Consider the following 27,087-nt stretch of genomic DNA (forward strand, 5'->3'; position numbering starts at 1 on the left):
GTTATTCCCACTTTCCCCCACTCCAGCTCCTCTTTTAGGTTGCTGCCATACAAAGGGGTAGATTTATCAAACTGGTGTAAAGTAAAACTGTCTTAATTGCCCATAGCAACCAATCAGATTCCACCTTTCATTTTTCAGAGCTCCTCTTGAAAATGAAAGGTGGAATCGGATTGGTTGCTTTGGGCAATTAAGTCAGCTTTCCTTTACATCAGTTTGAGAAATCTCCCCCAAAGTCTTTTGTGTGCTCTTTTTCCACCTTGTGCAGCATTTTTTGGAGCACTTTTTTTTTTTGTTATGTTTATGTGGCATTTTTGGCCAAATACTAGGGGTCATTAACAAAGACTTGTGTTTTATACCTGTCTTTGATTCCTCCCTGCGCTGCCTGAGGATGCGCATCATTTATGATGAGGTTTGTCATAAATTAGATGCACCTCCGGCAGGCCATTCGCCTGGAATAAAAAAAAACTTCTCCACTCCCTGTTTCCAGGCATAAATGTTGGTCAATTTGCCAGCGAGGAAGGCATAAAAACTCCCATGCGATACAATATTCTCCCACAGGTGTTTAAGAAGTTGCAAAAAGTCATCTTGCCAAAAACGGAAGGATGTTAATAAATGGCCCCCATTGTGTTTGCGCACAGGCGTTTTTATTGAAGTTTTTTGCATGCCTTGCATTTTTATGTAGGAAAGTTTGTACTCCCCTGTAACTTCCTCTGTACAGCAGTATACAAAAATACTATAAAAAAATAAAAACTATCCAAACAGCCTGTAAAAAGCAACACATTCATTTGCCAAAGATTGAGGGGAAAAAGACCATACCCAGAGCACTGAAAGAAGTAGGGATGAGCGAATCAACTTCGGATGAAACATGTGAAGTCGATTCGCTCAACCCTAGAAAAAAAGATATTGACCGAAACAAAAACTCGTGTCAAAAAACCCCACGGAAAAAAAAAATAAAACATGCATGCTTGTGCTGCAGAAAATTCCCATAGACTTCCATGTAACATCTTGAGCCTAAAAAAAACACAGCAAAAACTGCCTTAAAATATGCACAATGCCTCAAAATACTCTACTATGAAATATCACCCTCACACTTCCATCACTTTCTCACCTCTGCTTTTCTAGTCACACTTTCCCCTTTATGACTTTCTCGCCCTCTCTCGCCCCACTATTTCTCGTTCTCTCTCATTCCTGAACTTTCCATGGGACACACCCTCAGCAGAGGAGACCAGGGCTCGCAGAAAGTCTTAAAGGAGCCCAACACACTCAACCTGTCGCTCTCCAGCGGTTGTGAAACTACACTTCCTGACAAGCCGTTATTAGAGCCTGCTGAGAGTTGTAGTTTCACAACGGGGGAGGCACTGGTCACAGGCCACCAGTCTGCTACAGTCTTACTGAACACCCCTTCCTAAATGCAGTGCAGTAATATAGTGTCCAGGGCCACCATAGATGACCAAGCACCTGTCGCCCCGTCCATCTGTTCACAGTATAAACCTCAGCTGTTTGCCGAGTATTTATAATGAATCCATAATGTTGTTTAACCCCTTCGTCATGTACCTGTCCGGATGACTAGAGATACAAACTGTAGGTACTTGCTCCTAAAATGCCAAGATTTAGGCTATATGCACACGACTGTATGTGTTTTGCGGTCCGCAAATTGCGGATCCGCAAAAAAATAAAACGTATGCCATCCGTTTTTTTGGTGGATCCATTGTAATAATGCCTAAAACGGACAGGAATAGGACAGGTTATATTTTTTGGGCGAGGTTACGGAACAGACATACGGATGCGGATCTGCATTTTTTGCGGACCCATTGAAATGAATGGGTCTGCATCCTATCCGCAAAAAAAAACAAAACGGAATGGACACGGAAACAAAATACGCTCGTGTGTAAGAGGTCTTAGGCCTCATGCACACGACCGTGGTGTGTTTTGCGGTCCGCAAATCGCGGATCCGCAAAACACGGATGGCGTCCGTGTGCGTTCCGCAAAGCCTGGACAAGAATAGGACAGGTTATATTTTTTTTTAGAGGGGCCACGGAATGGAGTGCTGTCCGCATCTTTTGCGGCCCAATTGAAGTGAATGGGTCCGCATCCGAGCCGCCAAAATGGCGGCTCGGATGCGGACCAAAACAATAGGCGTGTGCATGAGGCCTTAGGAATATGGCACTATTCACTTGGTTTAGACAAAAACCAATAACTATTGTAATAGATCTGTATTGTGAGGGAAGGGAAGTGAGCGCTACTCCCTGAGGGTCTAGTGGCCACTTTTGACTAGAGGGACCTGTTGGTCGCACATAAATCCACACGGAAATACGTTTACCCGCATCTGTGTGCAGGTACCCAAAGGCTTCATGGACACAACCATATTTTTCATCCTTGTGCTATCCTCAGTTTCTGCGGCTAGCCCACTGACGCAATCATTTCTATGGGGTCATGCACACATCCGCATTTTTCGGAGGATCCGCGTGGCCTTTCCAAAAGCTATAGAGCAAGTCCTATTCTGGTCCGTATTGTGGACAGAAATAGCCCTTTCTATTCGTGGAATGCACAAGGAAGGTATCTGTATTTTACGGATACGTTGCTTGTGGACAGAAAAACAGATGCGGCCATGTGCATGAAGCCTCACGCCAAGCACTGTATAGTCATCACTCACCTAAGCTTTGAGAGGTGTGTGTGACCACAAAAGCCAGCAACTGAATTGTGAATGCAGCTCTGGAGTATATTCAGGCTGTAATTCGGGATCGGTACTAGAATGTAATAGATTTAATATCTTTATGAAATCTATACATAATTTATAAAACAGTGATCAGAGTTGACCCCTATACTGACAGATGGTTTGAAATCATCCATGAAGCTGTGACCTGCGCTGCATTCTCCTACGCGACTGCAATGTGAACATCTCTCAGAATGGAGGTCAACAGACTACCAAAAATAGATGAAGCCAAAATGCTGGAAGCTGAGACCAGGCACCATCTGCCATCTGAACTTAGAATACAACGCATAGGGCATAGTATGACTGTGGAAGACGATGGGGGTTATTTATCAAGGGGCCTTGTGACTTTTTTAGACATAAAAAGAGTCGCAAGTCGCCTTTTCTCTCCGGCCGAGCAACAATATTTTATCGCACGGCCGGTTTTGCGCTGTGTCCGCCAGTTGGGCGTGACAAGGGCAGGGGCGTATCATAAATTAGACGTATCAACGGCAGAGCGGAAAACTGAGACCGGCGTAAAAAGCCGGTCTTAGTAAATGTGCCTTCATGACTACAACTCCATAATGGGAGACCATGACTCTGCATACATATGGGGTCATTCATCAAACTGGTGTAAAGTAGAACGGGCTTAGTTGCCCATAGCAACCAATCAGCTTCCACCTTTCATTTTTCACAACGCCTTTGGAAAATAAAAGGTGAAATGTGATTGGTTGCTATGTGACCCCCCAATAATGTTTATTATAGGAACTTCAGTACAAAGTGGAATAGCCCCCCATGTCCAGCACGAGCCTCTGGCCCTGAGATAATACCCTGCAAAGCTTTCTATGCGACCGCCCAAGCTGCATTTAGGAACTCTTAGAGGATGTTCACACTGCGGTTTTTTTTCCAGTGGAACTTTGGCGTAGACACCCTCAATTTGATTTTGCCAGCAGCCACGTGGTTTTCTTGCTGGTTTCTGCCTACCATTCATTTCAAGCACCACTGAGGATCACGGAACAGCAGCTTAAAGTCGCGGCTGCGCTAAGAAGGGACATGTCTGTCCTCAGCGCTGCCACAGCTTTACACCGTCACGCTGCGATCTTCAAGGGTGCCTCCCACTGAAATGAAAGGGAGGCGGCACAAAGAATGCACTTTTTTGGTGAAATTTCGACGTGGCTAAAATTCCGCAAATACCCTAAGGACATGTTTACACAGCAAGTTTTTGTAATGGATTTCAGCTCAGATTCTGCGCCGAAACCACGCGGTATACGTGCTGAAACCACCTCCCGTTGTTTTCATGTGGCTGAGGATTTATTATGTGCGGTTTTCAGAACCGCGGCAGCAGTCTGCTCGCGGTGTAGCTCCATTCAGTGGCGCTAAACAGAGTGGGACTACAGCATTTCAAAGTGAAAAACCACGGCCGTTTCTGCCGTGGAATTCATGGCAGACTTTGACATTGTGAACACACCACCTCCGCTGATGGATGCCTGCACACACTGCAGATTTGTGATCAAGAAATCTGCACCAAAAGTGCATAAAAACCCCCACACATAAATCCACACGATTTATTGCAGTTTTGGCAAATTTTTTATGTGTTTTATTTTGTGCGGATCTGATGCAGATTTTCCGCAGATCTCACCATTCCATTGAAAAGGGTGAAATCTGCACAAAAAAACGCAACACAAGAAAAAAGCAAAGTGTACATGAGGTTTGTCTAATCTCATACACTTTGCTGGTCCTGTATTAGGCCTCATGCACACGACCGTTGTTCTGGTCCGCATCCGAGCCGCAGTTTTTGTGGCTCAGGTGCGGACCCATTCACTTCAATGGGGCCGCAAAAGATGCGGACAGCACTCCGTGTGCTGTCCGCATCCATTGCTCCGTTCCGTGGCCCCGCAAAAAAAATATAACATGTCCTATTCTTGTCCGTTTTGCGGACAAGAATAGGCATTTCTACAATGGGCCGCCTGTTCCGTTTCGCAAATTGCGGAAGGCACACAGGCGGCTTCCGTGTTTTTCGGATCCACAATTTGCGGACTGCAAAAAACGGAATGGTCGTGTGCATGAGGCCTTACGCTGTGGTTTTTCCACATGAAAATCTGCATGTAAAAAAACGTACCTAATCCGCACCATGTGCAGGTACCCTTAAACAGGTGAACGCACATAAGATCCGCACGAGTTTCCATGGCGATTTCTGTGCGTTTCTACAACATATCCGCACCAAAGTCTTTTTGGTGCAGATTTGATGTGGTTTTTGCCGCAAATCTCACCCTTCATTGGCAAAGGTCGAAATCTACAGCTAAAACCGCAACTGTAATTGACTTGCCGCGGATTTGGAAATCCATGCGGCAGGTTAATTTCTGCGCAGAAATAATCTGCAAAGTGTACGTGAGATTTGTGTAATCTCATACATTTTGCTGGTACTTTACCACACTACGGTTTTTCCCACACGGGAATCCGCACGTATTCCCCAACATGTGCAGGTGGCCTTAAGGAGAACATCCCGTTGGTTGGCATGCAGTCCTTAGAGGGGTCCAGCCCTCAGTTTGCAGGTACGCTTCTCAGAACCTCCTCTCAGGTACTAGTAGGAGAACCCTCAGTATAAAACCCGACTTGTCACCACATGCTGGTAAATCACAGTGCCCATCAATATCGGTGGGCATCCATCCCCGTCCATAAGTGACTGAAGAATTCTACCCCCTATTAAAAAGAGAGAAAGGGGCATGTAAGAGTGAGCCCCTTAAAGCGATAGCACGCCCTGCAGCGCCTGAGGCTGATGACATCACAGTCTCGCTTCTGCTGTACACCCAGCACTTGGCGTTAATAGAGGTTTTTGAAGAAACCACAGGCAAAGCCTTGAGGAAGTGCTGTGTGATTACAGAGCAGGGTGGAAGGAAACTTCTTTCATTAACCCTTCGCTCCTGCCCTGCATGGCACCACAGACAAATGATGGGGTGCACTTGGAGTTTTTGTTGCGGGATGTCCTGGATTTACACAGGTGATGACGGCTATGGCCATTCAGGGGTCTGGGACAGCTTGGCGGCAGCTCCAGCTTTACCAAACTGACAAAAAGTTATCATAGAGATCCATAGGTAACCTGTGGAGCTCCCTTTGGTGGCGTGCAGACTGCAAGACGTGCTGGGACCTGTAGTTCTCCAGCTAGGCCTGCTACTAAGGTGCGCAAACCGGAATTATCCCCACTTCCAGTATATTGCCAAAATACTTCATAGCTGAGTTGAGTTTGTCAGATGGCGCGCTGTTAAGTTTGCAGTAAAGGTGACTTTATCAAACGGAGGAAATCTGACTTTGTAGGATGGAGGCGGGTCGAACTTGACAAACGCAGCAGAGTTGAATTTGTGAGGTGTGTTGTCGGTAAAGCCGCTACATTATTACACTACAGCCTCAGAGATGACAAACTGAGCTCTGCTATACTTGGATGATATAAAGAATACGCCCCAGTGCAAGGGTGCTGGAGTCTGGAGACAAGTTCCCAAACACCCACACAGAGTCGCCATACCCCAGGCAGCGGGTGAAGCATCTCTCTTCCATGGCATCCTACTATATGCTATTAAAGGGCCACTGTCCCTGATACCAGCAGCTTATAATAATGCAGGAGTATTATAAGAGGAACGGCTGATACCTGCCACGCTCTGGAGATATGTGACTTCTAGTAGTGATCATGGGGGACAGGGAGGTTTTTTTGGAACTTTTTACACTCAGATCTGCCCCTAGTCTGAAGTGGCTGATAACAGAGAACACTAGCTGACATTCAACCGCACAGAAAACGGGGAAAAGTTACGTAAAAACTTCACAAACTTCTAAGCTATGCATTACATATATACCGTATGAAAGTGACGCCCCAATTTGAAACAGTCCCATTGAGTCCTAAAAAAAAAAAAAGAAGTGCCCTACTGGTATCAACCTGGCATTGAGCTTGATTTGGCTCCTTAGACTCCATTCATCCATCCCCAGGTATCAGCAGTAATAAATGTATGGCACTCACCTATGTCGGAGTTGCAGAAGGCATCCTGGGGGTGGCTGGGGGCACACGTGCAGCCGTCCACTGAGTAAAAGAAGTCCCCAACAACAAGGGAAAGTGTCAAGAGCATGAGGTTTGGAATGACAGACATGGTGCAGCAGGCAGGGTCCACAGCACAAGGATGGCAGCTATAACCTGGTACCACTGAGCTGCCCGCCTGGTGACTGCAGGTTTATATGGAACAGTGTGTGTGCCTGCTGTCCCCTCCTCTGCCCTGCCCCTGCAGCCCCAAGCCAATGGCACTATCCCTGAGAGCTGCCCAGGCTGCTGGGGGCGAGGCCTCGCTCAGTCCCTCTTCTGTTTCCTTGTAGGGGATAAGGGAATGTTCCCGCACCTCTGTCTGGATGGGGGACTAAGGGAGGTGTGATTACTAAAGCAGAGGATCTCAAGTTCAAAACAACAGTCCTTCTGCCAGGCGTGGGATCTCCGCCAAAGCACTGAGCGGCTCCACATGCAAAATATTACAGCGTTATTCCTGACTATGAGTGTAGCAGTGCTGAGTTTGTCATTGGGCACAATTTTTATTTATTTTTACATAGGACTGCAGATGAACCTTTAGCGTGTCCGTTCAGTTTATTTTTTTGCGGACCGTATGCGGAACCATTCATTTCAATGGGTCCACAAAAAAAAAACGGAAGTTTCCGTATGTCCGTTTCGCTGAAAAAAGAACATGTCCTATTATTGTCTGCATTACGGACAAGGATTGGACTGTTCTATTAGGGGCCAGCTGTTCACCAAAATACGGAATGCACACGGATGTCATGCATATTTTTTCTCAGATCCGTTTTTTTAGGCAGACCACAAAAAACATACGGTCATGTGCATGAGCCCTTAAAGAGCTCAATAAGCTCTGCTTCACCTGTATATGTGGATTTCTAAAATAAAAGCGCCCTCTCCAGACATGGCGGCTCTGCCAATGTAGAGAGTGGCTTTGACGTAGAGATCCATCCCAAGGTACTTTGGTATTGATACTTGCAGATGTAGCCGGCTGAGTTTGTCCGATCACACAACTATATAAATATAGATATATATAATAAATCCTGTAGTTTGTATGAAACTATATAGATCTATACATTTTTTTTTTTTTCTAAATGGCACCCACACTCTCCACAGCGCTATTTAATGGGGGTCATTTATCAAAAGTGGTGCAGAGGAAAACTGGCTTGGTTGCCCATAGCAACCAATCAGATTCCACCTTTCATTTTTCAGAGCTCCTTTGGAAAATAAAAGGCTCAATCTGATTGGTTGCTATGGGCAACTAAGCCAGTTTTCCTTCGCACCACTTTTGATAAAATGACCCCCACTGCGTAGTTAACCTATTAGTACCTCGGTGAGTGTTTTTAGTGTTCAGCGTACAATTGATGCCAGCTGAAAGAGTTAACAAAGGGTATGACCACACGACGCGGTCACCATGCTGCATTCAGGTACCATGTGGCCGTACAAGCCCTAATTAAACTAATGAGACCGCACTGTTTAGTCGGTCTGTACTGTTAATGGCCACGGTTTTGAAGGTGTCGCGCGGTCATTAACAATGTAGACTGACTAAACAGTGTGGCCTCATTAGTTTAATTAGCCGCACAATAGTCGACCGCAGCATGGCTGCGTCACAAGCATGACACAACCGCGCTATGTGGTCATACCCTTAGCCGTATATGCCTGTACACTAATGTAGTTGGACTGAGTTTGTCAATGAACCTTTTCCCATGTACTGTGATAGTATTAGGCTACATGCACACAGCAGTGCAGTTAATTCAAATTTTCCGCAAGGATTTGTGTACGGATTTCACTACATTTCCAACCAAAATCTGCATGTGTTGTGGACTTTGATACGGATTTGCCGCACAAACAACCAACATGCTGCACTGAAGGTCAATTTCCCCGTGTAAAACAAAAACAAAATGGGAGCCATTTACTAACACCAGTTTGCATCAGAAAAAATCGTAATGCCCCTTTTCACGGGCGTCCGCAGGGGGGGGCAAGGGGGGGCAAGTGCCCCCCCCCCTGGAATATGTGAACTGCCCCCCCTGGAATCTGTGAACTGAGTTCTGCCTCTGCTCTGCACAGCTCATGCGTTATTATACTTTTTGATAATGAATATGCCCCTCCCCTTCATTACATTCTCAGAAACAAGTAGAGCATGGATGTCAATAAAATTATGCCCCCCCCCTGGAAAAATTTCTGCGGACTCCCATGCCCCTTTTGCAACATTTTAAAGTCCTGTGCGACAAAACTTTACAACGTCCTTGCCACTGGGGAGGGGTAGAGGTGTGGTGGGGTCCGAACCATTGGCCCCTGCAAATTCACTAACAATTACGCAATGATGTTGGAAATCTACTTATGTAAAATTCTGTCTCAGGCCTAGTTCACACGAACGTGTGTGATCCGTGGCCGTATTGCGGGCCGCAATACACGGCCATAGTTCCGTGTGCATTCCGCATCACGGATGCGGACCCATTCACTTCAATGGGTCCGCAAATCCGGAATTGGCCGCACTGAACGGGACCCCTCGGAAGCACTACAGAGTGCTTCCGTGGGGTTGCGTCCCGTACTTCCGTTCCGCAAAAAGATAGAACATGTCCTATCTTTATGTGGAACGGGCGGATCGCGGACCCATTAAAGTGAATGGGTCCGCCATCCGATGCGGCTGACCTACGGCCGGCGATCGTGCATTGCGGCCCGCAATTTGCGGGCCGCAGCCCGGGCACGGGTCACACACGTTCGTGTGAACTCGGCCTCAAAGTAAGCCAACCCATAGTTGATATAGAGTCAGAGAAAAGTGGGGTAGATTTATCAAAACTTGTGTATAGGAAAACTGGCTTAGTTGCCCATAGCAACCATTCAGATTCCACCTTTCATTTTTCAGAGCTGCTTTGGAAAATGAAATATGGAATCTGATTGGTTGCTAGGGGCAACTAAGCTAGTTTATCCCTGCACCACATTTATCATCCAACCTCAGCCCCTATGATAAATCTGGTGCAGGTCTAGACAGCCCGTCTAAGGGTACTTTCACACTAGCGTCGCTGGATTCCGGCAGGCAGTTCGGTCGCCGGATCTGCCTGCCGGATCCGGCAATCTGTATTCAAACGGACTCCATTTGTAGTCTCACAAATGTATTGCAATACCAGATGCGTCTCTCCGGTTGTCATTCAGAAAAACGGATCTGGTATTTATCTTTTTCACATTTTTAAAGGTCTGTGCATGCACAGACCACAAAACCGGATCCGTTTTTCCGGAACACTTAGGGCTGTGGATCCGGCATTAATGCATTTCAATGTAAAATAATGCCAGAAGTGTTCCGGAATTTTGGACGGAGAAAATACCAGAGCATGCTGCTGTATTTTCTCCTTTCAAAAACCGTACAGTGACTGAACTGAAGACATCCTGATGCATCCTGAACGGAATGTTCTCTATTCAGAATGCCTGGGGATAAAACTGATCAGTTATTTTCCGGTATAGAGCCCCTAGGACGGAACTCAATACCGAAAAAAGAAAAAAGCTAGTGTGAAAGTACCCCAAGGCCTCTTTCACACAAGCGAGTTTTGTGTCCGGATGCGATGCGTGTATTAGGCCTCTTGCACACGAACCCGCAATACATGGGTGCCATTCCGTGGGCATTCCACATCACGGATGAGGACCCATTCACTTCAATGGGTCCGCAAATCCAGAGATGCAGAATGGCGCGGAACGGAAGCACGGAACGGAACCCTACGGAAGCACTACGGAGAGCTCCGTGGGGTTTTGTCCCATACTTCCGTTTCGCAAAAAGATGGAACATGTCCTATCTTTTTGCGGAATGGCTGGATCGCGGACCCATTAAAGTGAATGGGCCCGCGATCCGCTGCGGCTGCCCCACGGACTGTGCTCGTGCATTGCAGCCCGCATTTTGCGGGACGCAGCACGACCACGGGGCGCACATGTTAGTGTGCAAGAGGCCTTAGGCTCCATTCACACGTCCGCAAAATGGGTCCGCATCCGTTCCGCAATTTAGCGGAACGGGTGCGGACCCATTCATTCTCTATGGGGACGGAATGGATGCGGACAGCACACAGTGTGCTGTCCGCATCCGCATTTGCAGAGCGCGGCCCCGATCTTTGGGTCCACAGCTCCGCAAAAAGATAGAGCATGTCCTATTCTTGTCCGCAGCTGCGGACAAGAATAGGCATTTCTATAGGGGTGCCGGGCGGGTGTGTTGCGGATCCGCAATTTGCGGGTCCGCAACACAGCACGGACGTGTGACTGCAGCCTCAAACGCATAGTATCCAGATTGAATCCTGAACCTTTCATTTCAATGGGTCTGTGTACATGGGCGTCGTTGTTCACGCATCATCATTGTGAAAAATCGTGTTCTATATTGTGTGTTTTTCACACAGCTCTGACTCAATATAAGTGAATGGGGCGTGTGTGAAAACGGAAGGCATCGGCATACAATGCGTTTTTTGCTGATTGTTATTTTTCAGTTTTTAGTTTTTTTCATGCACGTTAAAAACATTTAATCCGGATACAATCTGGACAAAAAAAAATGCAGAGACTGAACGCAAACGCAGAAAAAAATGATTGAACTTGTGTGCCAAACCATCGTTTTTACCTGAACAGATCCTGACATAAACCTTATCACTCCTCAGAAAGAGGCCTCAGGGTTTAGGGTACATTCGCATCTGTGGCATCCTGTCGCAGTTGTCGGCTAGACAAAAAAACGTTGCGTGGTTTTATCCTGCCAAAATCCGGCATTTATGCTGGAAAGCGGTCGATCACTGCTGGACACCATTATAGTCAATGGGGATCTGGCTGTGAAATGCAGAATCTGGCAATGCCGGATCTGTGGAAATCTCTGCCTTGCGGATCCGCTGCTGCAGGTGCCAACTGCTCATGGGTGCGGGCTGGCCTCAGAAATTCTGCATGAATTTCCCTGCAGATTTCTGTGTGTTTCCGCACCAAATCCAAACCAGAAGGCCTCATGCACACAACCGTGTGCCAGCCAGGCCCATATTGCTTGAATGGGTCCGCAATCCGGAAGGTCCGGTGCGGAACGGAGGCACGGATCGGAAGCTCCGTAGAGCTTCCATGGGTTTTTAAAATCCACACAGCAGGTCAATTTCTGCACGGAACGAAAAAGCAAAGTGTACATTAAACTTGTCCAATCTGCACTTTTCTGATATTATATTACGCTGCGGTTTTTCCGTACAAGAATCCACAAGCGTACTCCAGTCCCCTGGTTTAATGACTATAACTAGACTCCAGAATGAGAAATCCATATGTGTTTTGTGCAATAAATTTGAAAAATTGACGTGCAACATTTTGTACATTTGATTAAAAAAAACACAAGCTTCAAATCAAGCAGACACTCAAAAAAAAGAGCAAAGAGTCACATATTAATAGATGACATCCCAAGCTCCCAGCACCTACAGAATCAGTGCATCATACTTTACATGACTTCCCCTTCATTGTCTGTAATTCCACAATGAACCTGATTTTCCAGTCACTGTGGGTTTCGCATTATTCATCTGGTTGCTGAAATATTTGAGTACGAGCTCCAGAGCGATTTCATGATCTCATTGTAAATGATATAATGGGGGAGTGTTGCTGTAGTCCACCCAGAGAGCCGCTCCATCACTGCGTCCTTCGGAATCTAACATGCTCCACGTGTCAGCCATCTTTCCTGGACCAAACACTGCTCCCCCTAATGATTTATGGTGCTGTGAGTTCCTGTACTGTATTCATGGCATTATGTGGCTCCAAAACAGTAGTAGACCTGTGGTGGGAAGTCACGGTAACTTACGTCATCATGATGCTGTGAGTTCAGGGCAGAGGAGCAGTGTTCGGTCTCGGGAAACCGCGACTTGGGGTGCGATATTTTTGGTGTCATGCTCCTCCCTCCTTCCTTTCTCTGCAGTGTGGCCATAGATAATTATTACTTGAAGAGATTCTTTCACAATGATGTAAATGCTATTCTTGCTGTCAGTGAATGGAGACATTTATGTTTATATCCGCAGGTAACAAGAGATGGCCATGCACCTGTGTCCACTGGAAATGATCAGGACATGTTGCAACCCAATTTCTTCTTGAGTTAGGCTACATGCACACGACCGTATGTGTTTTGCCGTCCAAAAATTGCGATCCGTATGTCATCCGTTTTTTGTTTTTTTGCGGATCCATTGTAACTCTGCCTAAAATGGACAAGAATAGGACATGTTCAATTTTTTTTTGCAGGGCTATGGAACGGACATACTGATGCGGAGAGCACACGGTGTGCTGTCCGCATTTTTTGCGGACCCATTGAAATGAATGGGTCCGCATCCTATCCGCAAAAAAAACGGCACGGACACGTAAACAAAATACGTTCATGTGCATGAGGCCTTATGCGGGAGATTTATCGTGTCACTACTCCAATTTTTGGGAAGAAAAAGTCCGTGTGTTTACGCATTTTTAAACGCAATTGTGACTTAATTTAGAGACATTTCTTCGCCGCCCTCGCCCCTTTCTGAGAAGGTTACAGGGACAGGGTTCTGGCGTAAATGAAGACTGAAATCTACAGAAGTTCCGAGCTGCCATAGATTTCAATTTAGGACCACTGACTGCTAGAGGATGGGCCTAATATATGAATTTATGACGGAGCCTCAGCATAAACTAAGCCCATTGGGGTCGATTTATCAAAAGTTGTCCATAGCAACCAATCAGATTCCACCTTTCATTTTTTAAAGGAGCTCTGAAAAATGAAAGGTGGAATCTGATTGGTTGCTAGAGGCAACTAAGCCAGTTCTCCTTAACACCTTTTTGATAAATCTCCCCAATATTCTGGCAGCGCAGGGGATCAAGACTGGCATTTCCGTCATATCGGTCTTCATAAATCTTCCCCTATGTGTCTAGCACTAAAAGGGTACGACCATACGGTGCGGTCGTGTCACGGTTACGACGTGTCTGTGCTGCAGTTGGGTACCACATAGCTGTACGAGCTGCAGTGGGATCTAATTAAACTGATTAGTAGACCTGTATTGTTAATGGTTGCGTGGAACCCGCCATACTGCACGGCCATTGCAGACAGGCTAAACAGTGCGGTCCTCATTAGTATAACAGGAGCCCGATTTCTGGGACACCCAATAACCCTGAGAATGTATGGCCTGCAGTACTGGTGTAAGGGCTCATGTACAGCCATACCTGTAGTGTGGCCCTCACCCTGGTGATGAACCATGTGATTGGGCCATGTGATGAGCACAGTGACGTCATCAAAGGTCCTATTCCTGTGCACAGCAAAGAAGAAGACAGAAGAGATGCCGGCTGCGCGATCAAGTGGATTAAGGTGAGTTAAATAATTTTTTATTTTTTTTAACCCCTCTAGCCCTATCGTACTATGCATTCTGTATTCGGAATGCTATTATTTTCCCTTATAACCATGTTATAAGGGAAAATAATACAATCTACAGAACACCTAACCCGAACCCGAACTTCTGTGAAGAAGTTCGGGTTTGGGTACCAAACATGCCGATTTTTCTCACAGGCGTGCATCTTATCCGGGTAAAAAACATGACGCCCGTGTGAAAGAGGCCTTTTAGTTTCAGGATTGTGGCTGTCCAAGAATTCGGACCCCCACAGGTTAAAAAAGTGATGGCATACCCTCGTGAATGCTGTACAAGATGTGAATACGCCTTTAAATTAGATAACAGAAGAGGTAGAGGTGAGACTAGCCCTGGAAACATGGGTGGGTGGGTCACCATTACTGGAGCTGCGTGTAGCCAGGTGTTGAGCTGTGTGATGAAACGGACGACATCTGCACCCACCAGAGCCGAGGTGAGCGAGGAAGTCACACTGAGGGCGGGTGCTCGGCACACAGTGTACAGTCCAGAGGGGAAATAGCTTTGGCAAGTGCTGGGATGCTGGCTCTCTGCTGCTGTCTGCACATAAACACTCCGCCTGGGCGCAGAGAGGTCCATTCCTCAGGATTAAAGATGTGAACAAGTCCCAACTCTGCAATACAGCTGAGGTGGACCCTGTCGTAATTGCGTTTGATACAGGGATGGATCCCTGACTGCCTTGCCATGTTTGACCCGTTTGTGTCACTGTGCCCATCTGAGGGGCAGGTGCCTTCCTTTGACTAGACTGTCCTCGGGCTCTATATTTACGTTTGGTCCCCACAGGGTTTCTAGTGGGGCGATTCTCTGATCCTGACCAATCTGACTGACGCGTTTGGCCTGTTAGTATTGTATCTTTTAGGTTAGGTGTTGGCAGTATTGGACTTATAAAAATAAATCTGACCAGTGTCAAAGTCCCTTTTGCCTCTAATGTATTTATTGTGTTTTCTTTCTTTTATTTCAGTTTGGAAGGACTCAATATGTTTTTGTAACCGCAACTCCTGTGCGGCAAAGTCTGAATTGGACCTAAGGTTCTGGATCTGAGAAATTTCTTGCTCCAATCGCTTGGCTGTTCTAGTCAATGATAGTCTCTCATACTCCAACAGATATTGTTGCATCGGTAGAGAGTTTTCTGTTAATAATTGTTGCCAACCTTTAATAAAGGTGGCATCATCTTGGTGTGAATGTGGGACAATGTTGATTCGCATGCCCCTAAACACCAAACCCTATTGTTGGTAGGTGTCTAAACTAGCAACTTCCCACTGGGCTCTAACATACTGCTTATAGGTCTGGTATATCTCTCTGAATGCTACTTGGATATCAGTGGTATTGATAGGGAGACAGCCAGTGGAAAACACTTGTGCTTCCTCTGTGGCATTCAAATTAGATGTCGGTACGTTCGAGAGAAAACCTGCCATATGACTATAGTCACCCGCAGGGTTAGGAGGGGCGGATATAGTTGGTGGGTGAAGGGGGTCCCCACAAACAAAAGGCGGTTGAGCCTATAACAATAAGGTATTCATGTTTAGGACCTAACCTGGGTAAGGTTATTTAACCAGTTTATTGACAAATGCCTGGACAGGCAATAGAACCTATCTTGACCCAGGTAAAAATTAATACTTCACTTTTAATATTATAAACTAAAAACTAAACACTAAAGATGTGCTTGGTGTATATTTGTATTACTCTTAAACAAACCAAAAATAAAGCATTTAAAAACTAGAACTGCCCCCCGACATGTTTCACCAGTATTCTGGCTTCTTCAGGGGTAAATGGGCAGCAATGAGTAACCCCGTCCGACTGGAGGATTAAATACAGTGTGTAGAGATTGACAGACTTGCCGTCCTATCACCTACAGGGCAAAATGCTCAGCCAACCAATAATAACCAAGACCGCACCCCCATGACGAGTGACGCGCCGAACTCAGTCGCCTATTATGTTCGTCACCTGTGACGTACTGCGCTCGACATACCTGCGCGAACACTTAGAGCACCAAGGCTCATGTTGTGGGACTGCGCTTGCGCTGCGCTACATGTAGCTGCGCACAGACTCAAAACCTAATGGAAGGGAGTTCTGCGCAGAATGGGGCTGCGCTAGCACTTAGAGGTAAAAACTTATGTTATTGAAGGTGCGCGCATATGCGCAGCACAGTGATGTATAGGATCTCTGCCTAATGAAAGTGCTGCGCAGGGCGACACTGCGCGTGGACTTAAGGGATGGCTGGCTCTCTGCCGCTGTCTGCACATAAACACTCAGCCTGGGCAGCGAGAGGTCCATTCCTCAGGATTAAAGATGTGAACAAGTCCCAACTCTGAGATGAGCAGGCAGCGAAAAAATGGAATGTAAAGGCACTTAAAAGGGATGTCTAATCTTAGAGGGGTTGTCCAGTAGTAGAAAACATGGCAGATTGGTTCTATAAACAGAGCCACACCTGTCCAAAGGTTGCATGCAGTATTGCAGATCATCCCCAATCACTTAAATGAAGCCGAACTGCAATACCAAACATGGACAGGTGTGGTGCTGTTTTATGGAAGAAAGCAGCCATGTTTTTCTAATCCTAAATAACCCCATACCTTTCAGAGCTCCAAAGCATGATAAACATTCTATCTGATGCCACCACTAGAGGGAGCTTACTGCACATGCATGTATGCTCCCCCTAGTGGTGGCTGCAGGTAGCATTTGTCAGTAATTCACCCACAGCTCCATGTAGCTCAGCTTCTATGATTATGTGAATGGGACATGGGTGACAAGCATGGGGCCGTGAAGTTTTAGGAGCTGCAGAGGTAACTGTTGGAGCTGAGCTCCACTGCGTCCTAGGAAGCACAACCATAGCTAAAGTGATTCCCTGAAGGTAAAATGCCGATGGGAGATTCTAGATCTCTCTCCTCACAATCCTGATAATGTGCACAGGTTCTATTGAACTATTCAGCCCAGCCCAGCTTTTAATAGCTGATGACAGATAACAATAGCAGATATTATAGGGGTTAGCCCGGGATTAATGTAAAACAGAAATCAAACACCGTATAGTACATGGCAATCTCTTTCTAACCAAGTTAGTACCTTGCATGGATCCAGAGATCTCCCCATTTTTTGCTCCAATTGCTCTGCTAGCTCAGGGCTGCAGCCTTCTCCCTATGACAGCTCAGCAGGCAGCTGAATGATGGAACTGAGCATGTGCGTCCACCTCAGCGAGGTGGACAGAGAAATAATAAAAATAACAAACAGTAGGCGGAGCTATACAGTTACATTTTATGGAGTAACTCACTGACTATACTAAATCTTTAATTACATGCAATTACAAAAGTATTCAGATCCAGATGCTGGTTTGAAAACAGCAGAATATTTCTCGTGGGACAACCCCTTTAATATAATGCAACGTGGTATATACGTGGACGTGGATGGTAGTACGCGATCCATCACCTCCTTCATTAGGTCTTTATTGCTAGTGACCAGTAAGTGTACTGCAGCGTGCATTTATCTATTCCAGAAGGTGGGGAGACACCAAAGGGGCAGATTTATGAAAACTGGTGTAAAGGAAAATTGGCTTAGTTGCCCATAGCAACCAATCAGATTCCACCTTTCACTTTTCAGAGCTCCTCTGGAAAATTAAAGGTGGAATCTGATTGGTTGATATGGGCAACAATGCTAGTTTTTACTTTACACAACTTTTGGTAAATCTCCTTTATCTAAATGAGGCAGGACATGAACAACATCTTAATCAGACCTGGAAGGCATCTGGATGCAGAGCTGCATTAATGATCCTGTCAGGTGGAAAGGCTTGGAAGTTTTGAAACTTTTGGTTATTGACCACTAGAGGGAGCACTGCACATTACCATTAGTATTAATAATTACAGAATATAGCGATTCATTCTAGTGACCGCACTGAGTACACTAGGATTTTTCATTATTTGTGGCGGGCAGTATGGCCTGCTATACTAATCTAACCAGAAATGTACAGCCTGCTATGCTAATCTAATCAGAAAAATGCCATAAAAACTGCACATAAATCTCCACTATTTATCACGGTTTTTGGTGCGGCTTTGCACCAAATTTCTGCAGATTTTCTGGGTATTATAAGACTACATGCGCACAGTGTTTCCACAATATATCTACACCATGATCTACATGTGCTACTTGGGGAATTTGTCATGAATTTTGACACAGATTTGCCCCAGATCTTGCCCTTTGCATTACATAGGGGGAAATCTGCACAAACAATGGACATGCCGTGGATTTCAAAATCCACACTGCAGTTCAATTTCTGCTCGGAAAATTTCCGAACTGTATACATGAGATTTTGAAAATCTCATCTACTTAGCTGGTAGTGTATTAGGCCTCTTTCACTCGACCGTATAGCTTTTTCAGTGTTTTGCAGTCTGTTTTTCACAGATCGCTTGTTCCGTTTTTTTGGTGTTTCCGTTCCGTTTTTTTCATATGGGATATACAGTATACAGTAATTACATAGAAAAAATTGGGCTGGGCATAACATTTTCAATAGATGGTTCTGCAAAAACGGAACAGATACGGAAGACATACGGATGCATTTCCGTATGTGTTCAGTTTTTTTTGCGGACCCATTGACTTGAATAGAGCCACGGAACATGATTTGCAGGCAATAATAGGATATGTTCTATCTTTCAACAGAAATACGGAAACGGAATGCATACGGAGTACATTCCGTTTTTTTTTTTTTCGAAACCATTGAAATTAATGGTTCCGTATACGGACCGCAAAAAATGGCGGAAACAAAAACGGTTGTGTGAAAGAGGCCTTTAATCTGTGGATTTTCCACATGAGAATCCATGCGTAATATGCACTTTGTGCATATACCCTTAGGACTCATGCGGTCCGCAATGCACAGGCACCGACCGCGTGCCTGCAGTCTGCGGTCGGGGACCCATTCACTTGAATGGGGTCCATGATCCACATCCGGTGGTCCGCACCGCAAAAAAGTACTGCATGCACTCCTTTTTTGCTGTGCAGATGCACGGACAGAAAACCCATGGAAGCACTACGGAGCGTCCGATCCGTGCTTCCATTCTGCACTGTATCTCCTGGATTGCGGACCCATTCAAGTTACGGGCACAGGCCACCTATGGTCGTGAGCATGAAGCCTTATACTGTAACTTTCCAGTCATGATTATGAAATACCAGATTTTGGTTGTATTGCAGCTGTATGATGTTCAAATCAATAATGCGGCACCCGTAGACTACGGCAATGCTGTGTGCTTCAGATTTTATATAGTGGATTAAAAAAATCATAATTAAAGGGGTTCTCCAGGCTGTTTATAAAAACTGGCCTTTCTTCTAATCTTTGGAAGAAAGATGGTTAGGTTAGTACTTACCCATCCCTCGCTCCACCGATGCCACCATACCCACTGCACTCACACAGACTGCGCATATGTGTAATGGTGAATGTAGATGAACAGGGAAAAATGCGCACACATCCAGCCGGGTCGTGGGCAGAAGAGCCCGTCGATGTTTGAGTTCGGTGGGGATGATGGAATTGGCAGAGCCTGGGATGGCTGGGTAAGTATTTACCTTTCTTCCACACATTAGAAAAAAGACCATTTTTTATAACTAGCCTGGAGAACCCCTTGGTTGTTCAGACTACAGATATTGATGACCTATCCTCGGGATCAATATCAGATCAGCGGGGGGTGACAACTGACACCCCACTGATCAGCTGTTTCAGGCAGCTGCAGTGCTGGAAAATATACAGAGTACGGAACTGGAAGCAGACAGCTCATACATTGTGTAGTGGCCATACCGGGTACTGCAGCTCAGCTCCTGTTCCAGTGCAGTACGCTGGTGGCGTAAATTACACAGCCGTCTGCTTCCGCAAAGTATATATAGGGATGTCTGGTGTTGATCCACCACCGATCTGATATGGATCACCTATCCTGAGAATAGGTCAGCAATATCTATAGCCTGGAGAAGCCCCCTTAATATGAAAGGGAAAACATGGTGGCATCAATGAATGCTGTATTTATCAAAATGCCACTTTGTACACCAGTTATGAATAGCAAAAATGTTGCACACTGATAATAAATTGCATGACTCAGTCATATCCCTTTCTTTTGGGACTTTTCAAATCTGTCAGCGTTTGGCACAGGTCACGAGTTCCTATCAAGTAAGAATTGATCCGGCAGTGTTGGGGTTAATTCCATTGGGGCCATGAATGCCATCAGAGTGACTACCTACAGCGTCTGCTAAGCTTCAGTCTATGTGGTGCTGGCGGCCCCCTGGGACTGTAAGGGTTAAGAGGGCAATCCCATTACAACCTGTGATTATAATAATGATTTCCCCCTCCCCAATACTCATTCATTAGTGATGTTTGTAGCTCGGGGGCAGCGTGTCCTTTGGGTCTTAATACAAAACAGACCCCCCACCCTCCCCCAAATTCTTCTCGTTTATTAATGTTTTCCCCGTTTCCTTGAAACAACAAGGTATCTTTGTAAATAGGAAATCGTTCACATACACAGCCGCCCTGCTGCAGGCATACTAGAGACCTCACTGACCGTGGAGCAGTCTCTTCTGTTGGTTAGAATCCAACATGGCAGACCCCATTTCCTTTAAAATGAGTGGGGGGCACATATACCACAAGTTCATTGCAGTTTATCGCAGCATTTGAAGGTACAGTGACTAGGAGAAGGTCTGCTAGCCTCGCAGTGTCAGAACAATTCTGAGACAGATTGGTTGCTAGGTAGATATTGCCTGATAAACTCTTGGGTTGCTAGGTGGTGTGTTCATAGCAACCAGGGCTGATTCAGCTGTTTAGCTCAGAGCTGGATTTGCACTAGGTTGATATCAAAGGAGGAAAATGAAGTTTGGCAACACTTAAGATATCATTATCCCTCTTCTCAGTCTGTGGTATTAATGAGAGTTTTCATAATCTTGTCTTCCCATAAACAACAGTGCCAGAATAATACCCCATAGTTAGGAAAATGCCCACAATAAGCAATACTACTAGCAGAGAGTCCCCATGAACTTCAGCGCCCCCACAAACAAATATATGACTTCCCTTAATGTCCCTATAACATAAAAATGATACAATGTTTGTCTGCGCCCACCACTAGGGGGAGCTCACGGCATACAGAGTTATACAGCTGACGCTGCAGTCAGTGGGAGCCATATCAATCCATATGCAGCAAGCTTTCCCTAGTCAGGAGCACCTGCAGCCTTTTTAGTTCCACCTGGAGACTAAGAAGTTTCCCCTATTTTGAACAATTTGGCAGGGAAGACAAGTATGATTTTTAAAAGATGTAGAAGAGCTGGTTTTGTGTTATGGCTATATCAAAACTTTAGCTTTTTCACAAGGTGGTTGGTAAAACTACTGTGTAATCCCTGTGCATATCTGTAAGCCATATACTGTGCCATGTATCCATATTATATCCATGTGCTATACACAGTACTCCAGAAATCTGTATTCCATACAAGGACATTGTGAGGAAACTGAATGTATAAATATGAGAAACCCATGCGTTTCCGTTCTTTGAGCTATTTTTGGATCTTTGGAGAACGACCTCTCTCCCCTTTTGTTAGGCGTCCCCCCTTACCCCATTTCCTCCCACACAATGAGAAAACGTCAGATGTCCTTGCTCAGCCCAGCGTGGGATACCACCATTACGTACTCCCCAGCGGCAGAGAGAGTTACGAAATTTTAATTACATTTTCTTAATTCTGTAGTAGAAAAATGATATTTCCCATCATCTCTCGTAGATCCTAGGGCAAAGGAACCAAAAAAGAGAAAGTAATAGGTCACATTGAGGGCAGGGGTGTGATACATGACTAATTTGGGTCGAAGACCTCTGTGTATGATTAATAGTGCAGTGGTGGGGTATGAATAGTTTTGAGGATACTTGTTGATGGGAGAAGTGGTTACATTTACAGAGGTTCTCCACCTAAAATTATTTTTAGAAAATCGGATTAATTAAGCAGAGTTTTATATAGGGTTGCTAGGCAGCACATCCCTAGCAACTGATTTGTCAGACTACTCGGGGCATTACTCATATTCAAGACAAAATTGCCACTGTAGTAACGCGAGGGCTGCAGAGTATTATAGACTATACACGGGCACTTATGTCTTTATTCATGGCACAAAACCTAAGAAACACCAGCACCCCTGGCCACTGAGCAGCACAGCCTGTTAGGTTTCATAAAAAGGAATTCAACTCTTACAGGTGCCTCCCTGTTTTCCATGAGTCACCCAGAGATGCCAGGAGAGTTGCGGTACAGTGTGAGGGTTGTGTAGTATTGTGGACAGGGTGCAGTGTTACTGTCATGCAGTATTATGGATACGGTGCAGTGTGAGGATGGTGTAGTATTGTGGACAGGCTGCAGTGTGAGGGTCGTGTAGTATTGCAGACAGAGGGCAGTGTGAGGGTCGTGTAGCATTATAGACAGGGTGCAGTGTGAGGGTTGTGTAGTATTATTGACAGGGTGCAGTGTGAGGGTCGTGCAGTATTATGGACAGGGTGCAGTGTGAGGGTCGTGCAGTATTATGGACAGGGTGCAGTGTGAGGTTTGTGTAGTGTTATGTACAGGGTGCAGTGTGAGGATCATGTAGTATTGTGGACAGGGTGCAGTGTGAGGGTTGTGTAATATTATTGACAGGGTGCAGTGTGAGGTTTGTGTAGTATTGCGCACAGGGTGCAGTGTGACTGTTGTGCAGTATTATGGACAGGGTGCAGTGTGAGGATTGTGTAGTATTGTGGACGGGGTGCACTGTGAGGGTCACGTAGTATTGTGGACAGGGTGCAGTGTGAGGCTTGTGTAGTATTATTGACAGGGTGCATTATGAAGGTTGTGTAGTATTATGGACAGGGTGCAGTGTGAGGTTTTCGTAGCGTTATGTACAGGGTCATGTATTGTCGACAGGGTGCAGTGTGATTGTCATGCAGAATTATGGACAGGGTGCGGTGTGACTAATGCAATATTATGGACAGGGTGCAGGGTGAGGGTCATGTAGTAATATTGACAAGGGTGCAGTGTGATGGTCGTGCAGCATTATGGACAGGGTGCATTGTGAGGTTTGTATAGAATTATGGGCACGGTACAGTGTGAGGGTTGTGTTGTATTGTTGACAGGGTGCAGTGTGAGGGTTGTGTAGTATTGTTGACAGGGTGCATTATGAGATTTGTGTAGTATTATGGATGGTGCAGTCTGTAGTATTATAAACAGGGTGAAATGTGAGGGTTGTGTAGTATTGTAGACAGGATGCAGTATGAAGCTTGTGTAGTATTATGGACAAGGTGAAGTGTGAGGGTCATGTAGTTTTATGGACAGGGTGCAGTGTGATGGTTGTTTGGTATTATGGGCAGGATGCAGTGTGAGGATCATGTAGTATTATGGACAGGGTGGATTGTGAAGGTTGGGTAGTATTATGTACAGGGTACATTGTGAGGGTTGTGTAGTGTTATGGACAGTGTTTAGTCTGAGGATCATGTAGTATTTATGGACTGGGTGCAATGTGATGGTTGTGTAATATTGTGGAATGGGTGCAGTGTGAGGGTTGTGTAGTATTATGGATAGGGTGTATTATGAGGGTTGGTTATTATTATGGGCAGAGTGTAGTATGAGGGTTGTGTAGTATTATGAACAGGGTACAGTGTGAGGGTTGTGTAGTATTATGGAAAGGTGCAGTGTGATGGTTGTGTAGTATTAAGGAAAGTGTGCAGTGTGAGGGTTATGTAGTATTATAGACTGGGTGCAGTGTGAGGGTTATGTAGTATTATAGACTTAGTGCAGTGTGAGATTTGTGTGGTATTATGGACGGGGTGCAATGTGAGGTTTGTTTAGTATTAGAGACAGGGTGCGTGAGAGTTGTATAGTATTATCGACAGGGTGCGATGTGAGGGTTGTATAGTATTATCGATTGTGTGCAGTATGAGGGTCGTGTAGTATTATGGACGGGGTGCATTATGAGGGTCATGTAGTATTATGAACAGGGTGCAGTATGAGGGTTGTGTAGTATTATGGACAGAGTGCAGTGTGAGGATTGTGTAGTATTATGGACAGGGTGCAGTGTGAGGATTGTGTAGTATTATGGACAGGGTGCAGTGTGAGGATTGTGTAGTATTATGGACATGGTGCAGTGTGAGATTTGTGTAGTATTATGGACGGGGTGCAATGTGAGGTTTGTTTAGTATTAGAGATAGGGTGCGTGAGAGTTGTATAGTATTATCGACAGGGTGCGATGTGAGGGTTGTATAGTATTATTGATTGTGTGCAGTATGAGGGTCGTGTAGTATTATGGACGGGGTGCATTATACGAGTTGGGTATTATTATGGACAGGGTGCAGTGTGAGGTTTGTGTAGCATTATGGAGGTGGTGCAGTGTGAGGGTTGTATAGTATTATGGACAGGGTGCAGTGTAAAGGGTTGTCATGGAGTATCATGGACGGGGTGCATTATGAGGGTCATGTAGTATTATGAACAGGGTGCAGTATGAGGGTTGTGTAGTATTATGGACAGGGTGCAGTGTGAGGATTGTGTAGTATTATGGACAGGGTGCAGTGTGAGGATTGTGTAGTATTATGGACAGGGTGCAGTATGAGGGTTGTGAAGTATTATGGACATGGTGCAGTGTGAGATTTGTGTAGTATTATGGACGGGGTGCAATGTGAGGTTTGTTTAGTATTAGAGACAGGGTGTGTGAGAGTTGTATAGTATTATCGACAGGGTGCGATGTGAGGGTTGTATAGTATTATCGATTGTGTGCAGTATGAGGATCGGTTATTATTATGGATGGGATGCAGTGTAAGGATTGTATCTTATATATTGTGTTATTATTACTAGGTGCAGTATGAGGATTTTATAGTATTATCGATTGTGTGCAGTATGAGGGTCGTTTAGTATTATGGACGGGGTGCATTATAAGAGTTGGGTATTATTATGGACAGGGTGCAGTGTGAGGTTTGTGTAGCATTATGGAGGTGGTGCAGTGTGAGGGTTGTATAGTATTATGGACAGGGTGCAGTGTAAAGGGTTGTCATGGAGTATCATGGACGGGGTGCATTATGAGGGTCATGTAGTATTATGAACAGGGTGCAGTATGAGGGTTGTGTAGTATTATGAACAGGGTGCAGTATGAGGGTTGTGTAGTATTATGGACAGGGTGCAGTATGAGGGTTGTGAAGTATTATGGAAAAGGTGCAGTGTGAGGGTTGTGTAGTATTATGGAAAAGGTGCAGTGTGTGGGTTGTGTAGTATTATGGACAGGGTGCAGTGTGAAGGTCATGGAGTATTATGGACGGGGTGCATTATGAGGGTCGTGTAGCATTATAGACAGGGTGCAGTATGAGGGTTGTAAAGTATTATGGACATGGTGCAGTGTGAGGATTGTGTAGTATTATGGACACGGTGCAGTATGAGGGTTGTGTAGTATTATGGACAGGGTGCAATGTGAGGTTTGTTTAGTATTAGAGACAGGGTGCAGTGTGAGAGTTGTATAGTTTTAGCGATTGTGTGCAGTATGAGGGTTGTGTAGTATTATGGACAGGGTGCAGTATGAGGGTGGTAAAATATTATGGACATGGTGCAGTGTGAGGATTATGTAGTATTATGGACAGGGTGCAGTGTGAGGGTTGTGTAGTATTATGGACAGGGTGCAGTATGAGGGTGGTGAAGTATTATGGATAGGGTGCAGTGTGAGCATTATGTAGTATTTATGGACTTGATGTAGTGTGAGGGTTGTGTAGTTTTATGAACAGGGTACAGTGTGAGGGTTGTGTAGTATTATGGAAAGGGTGCAGTGTGATGGTTGTGTAGTATTAAGGAAAGGGTGCAGTGCGAGGGTTATGTAGTATTATAGATTGGGTGCAGTGTGAGGGTTGTGAAGAATTATGGACAGGGTGCAGTATGAGGGTTGTGAAGTATTATGGACATGGTGCAGTGTGAGGATTGTGTAGCATTATGGACAGGGTGCAATGTGAGGTTTGTGTAGTATTATAGACAGGGTGCAGTATGAGAATCGGGTATTATGGACGGGGTGCAGTGTAAGGATTGTACATTATTATCGACTGGGTGCAGTATGAGGATTGTATAGTATTATCGATTGTGTGCAGAATGAGGGTCGTGTAGTATTATGGACGGGGTGCATTATGAGAGTTGGGTATTATTATGGACAGGGTGCAGTGTGAGGTTTGTGTAGCATTATGGACGTGGTGCAGTGTGAGGGTTGTATAGTATTATGGACAGGGTGCAGTGTGAAGGTCATGGAGTATTATGGACGGGGTGCATTATGAGGGTCGTGTAGTATTATGGATAGGGTGCAGTATGAGGGTTTTGAAGTATTATGGACATGGTGCAGTGTGAGGATTGTGTAGTATTATGGATAGGGTGCAGTGTGAGGGTTGTGTAGTATTATGGATGAGGTGCAGTGTGAGGGTTTTGAAGTATTATGGACATGGTGCAGTGTGAGGGTTGTGTAGTATTACGGATGAGGTGCAGTGTTGTCCTGATTTAAATACCCATTATGTGATATGTAGATGGCGTGCCACTTCTGGATTATAAGAATCCTTTTGTAATTTTTTGATTGAAATAAATACCTTAATCCCAAATGAATGATTTTCATCTTTCAGCAGCTGCTACAATGAAGGATTTTCTGTTATCAATTTGTTAAACTTTAATTGTGCGTTTTCCTGTTAGCGAAAAAATGTTTGAATTCCTGATGCTATGACATTGGTTCTGTGCCAAAGGCCTAACAAATCCTAGGAGACTGATTACAATAAGAGCGGTACCTTCTGAGTAACCAGCAAGGAATTCAGCAAGAATTATGGGGGGAGATGTCCACTGACCTTGGCTCAGAAACTAGGGGATTTTAGATGTGTCGGGCATCTCATCCACCTGCACCGATATTCCCCACATACTATTTTATGATGTTATCCATTTTTTGTTTTGTCATGTGTTTTCAGTTCAATATTCACTTTTTGACTATGTACAGTAAGGGCACACATTTTATACCCTGAACCACAAATCACAATCTGTGGGAGATGGTGGATAACAGAGGACAG

General features: G+C 45.2%; 2 protein-coding genes across 4 annotated transcripts in view; one reads left to right on the forward strand and one right to left on the reverse strand.

Moving 5' to 3' along the window:
• Positions 1-6,904, reverse strand: part of TIMP3 (TIMP metallopeptidase inhibitor 3) — a 36,252-nt gene extending 29,348 nt beyond the window's left edge. Inside the window, exon 1 of the mRNA XM_040438106.1 lies at positions 6,693-6,904. Within this exon, the coding sequence (XP_040294040.1) occupies positions 6,693-6,819 (127 nt within the window). The 5' untranslated portion in view covers positions 6,820-6,904. The remainder of the gene's footprint in view (positions 1-6,692) is intronic.
• SYN3 (synapsin III) overlaps positions 1-27,087 on the forward strand; it is a 337,312-nt gene that overhangs the window by 222,701 nt on the left and 87,524 nt on the right. The gene's annotated exons all lie outside the window — the stretch shown is intronic.

Source organism: Bufo bufo, chromosome 1 (genome assembly GCF_905171765.1).
Source record: "Bufo bufo chromosome 1, aBufBuf1.1, whole genome shotgun sequence".
In the NCBI taxonomy this organism is placed as follows: Eukaryota; Metazoa; Chordata; class Amphibia; order Anura; family Bufonidae; genus Bufo; species Bufo bufo.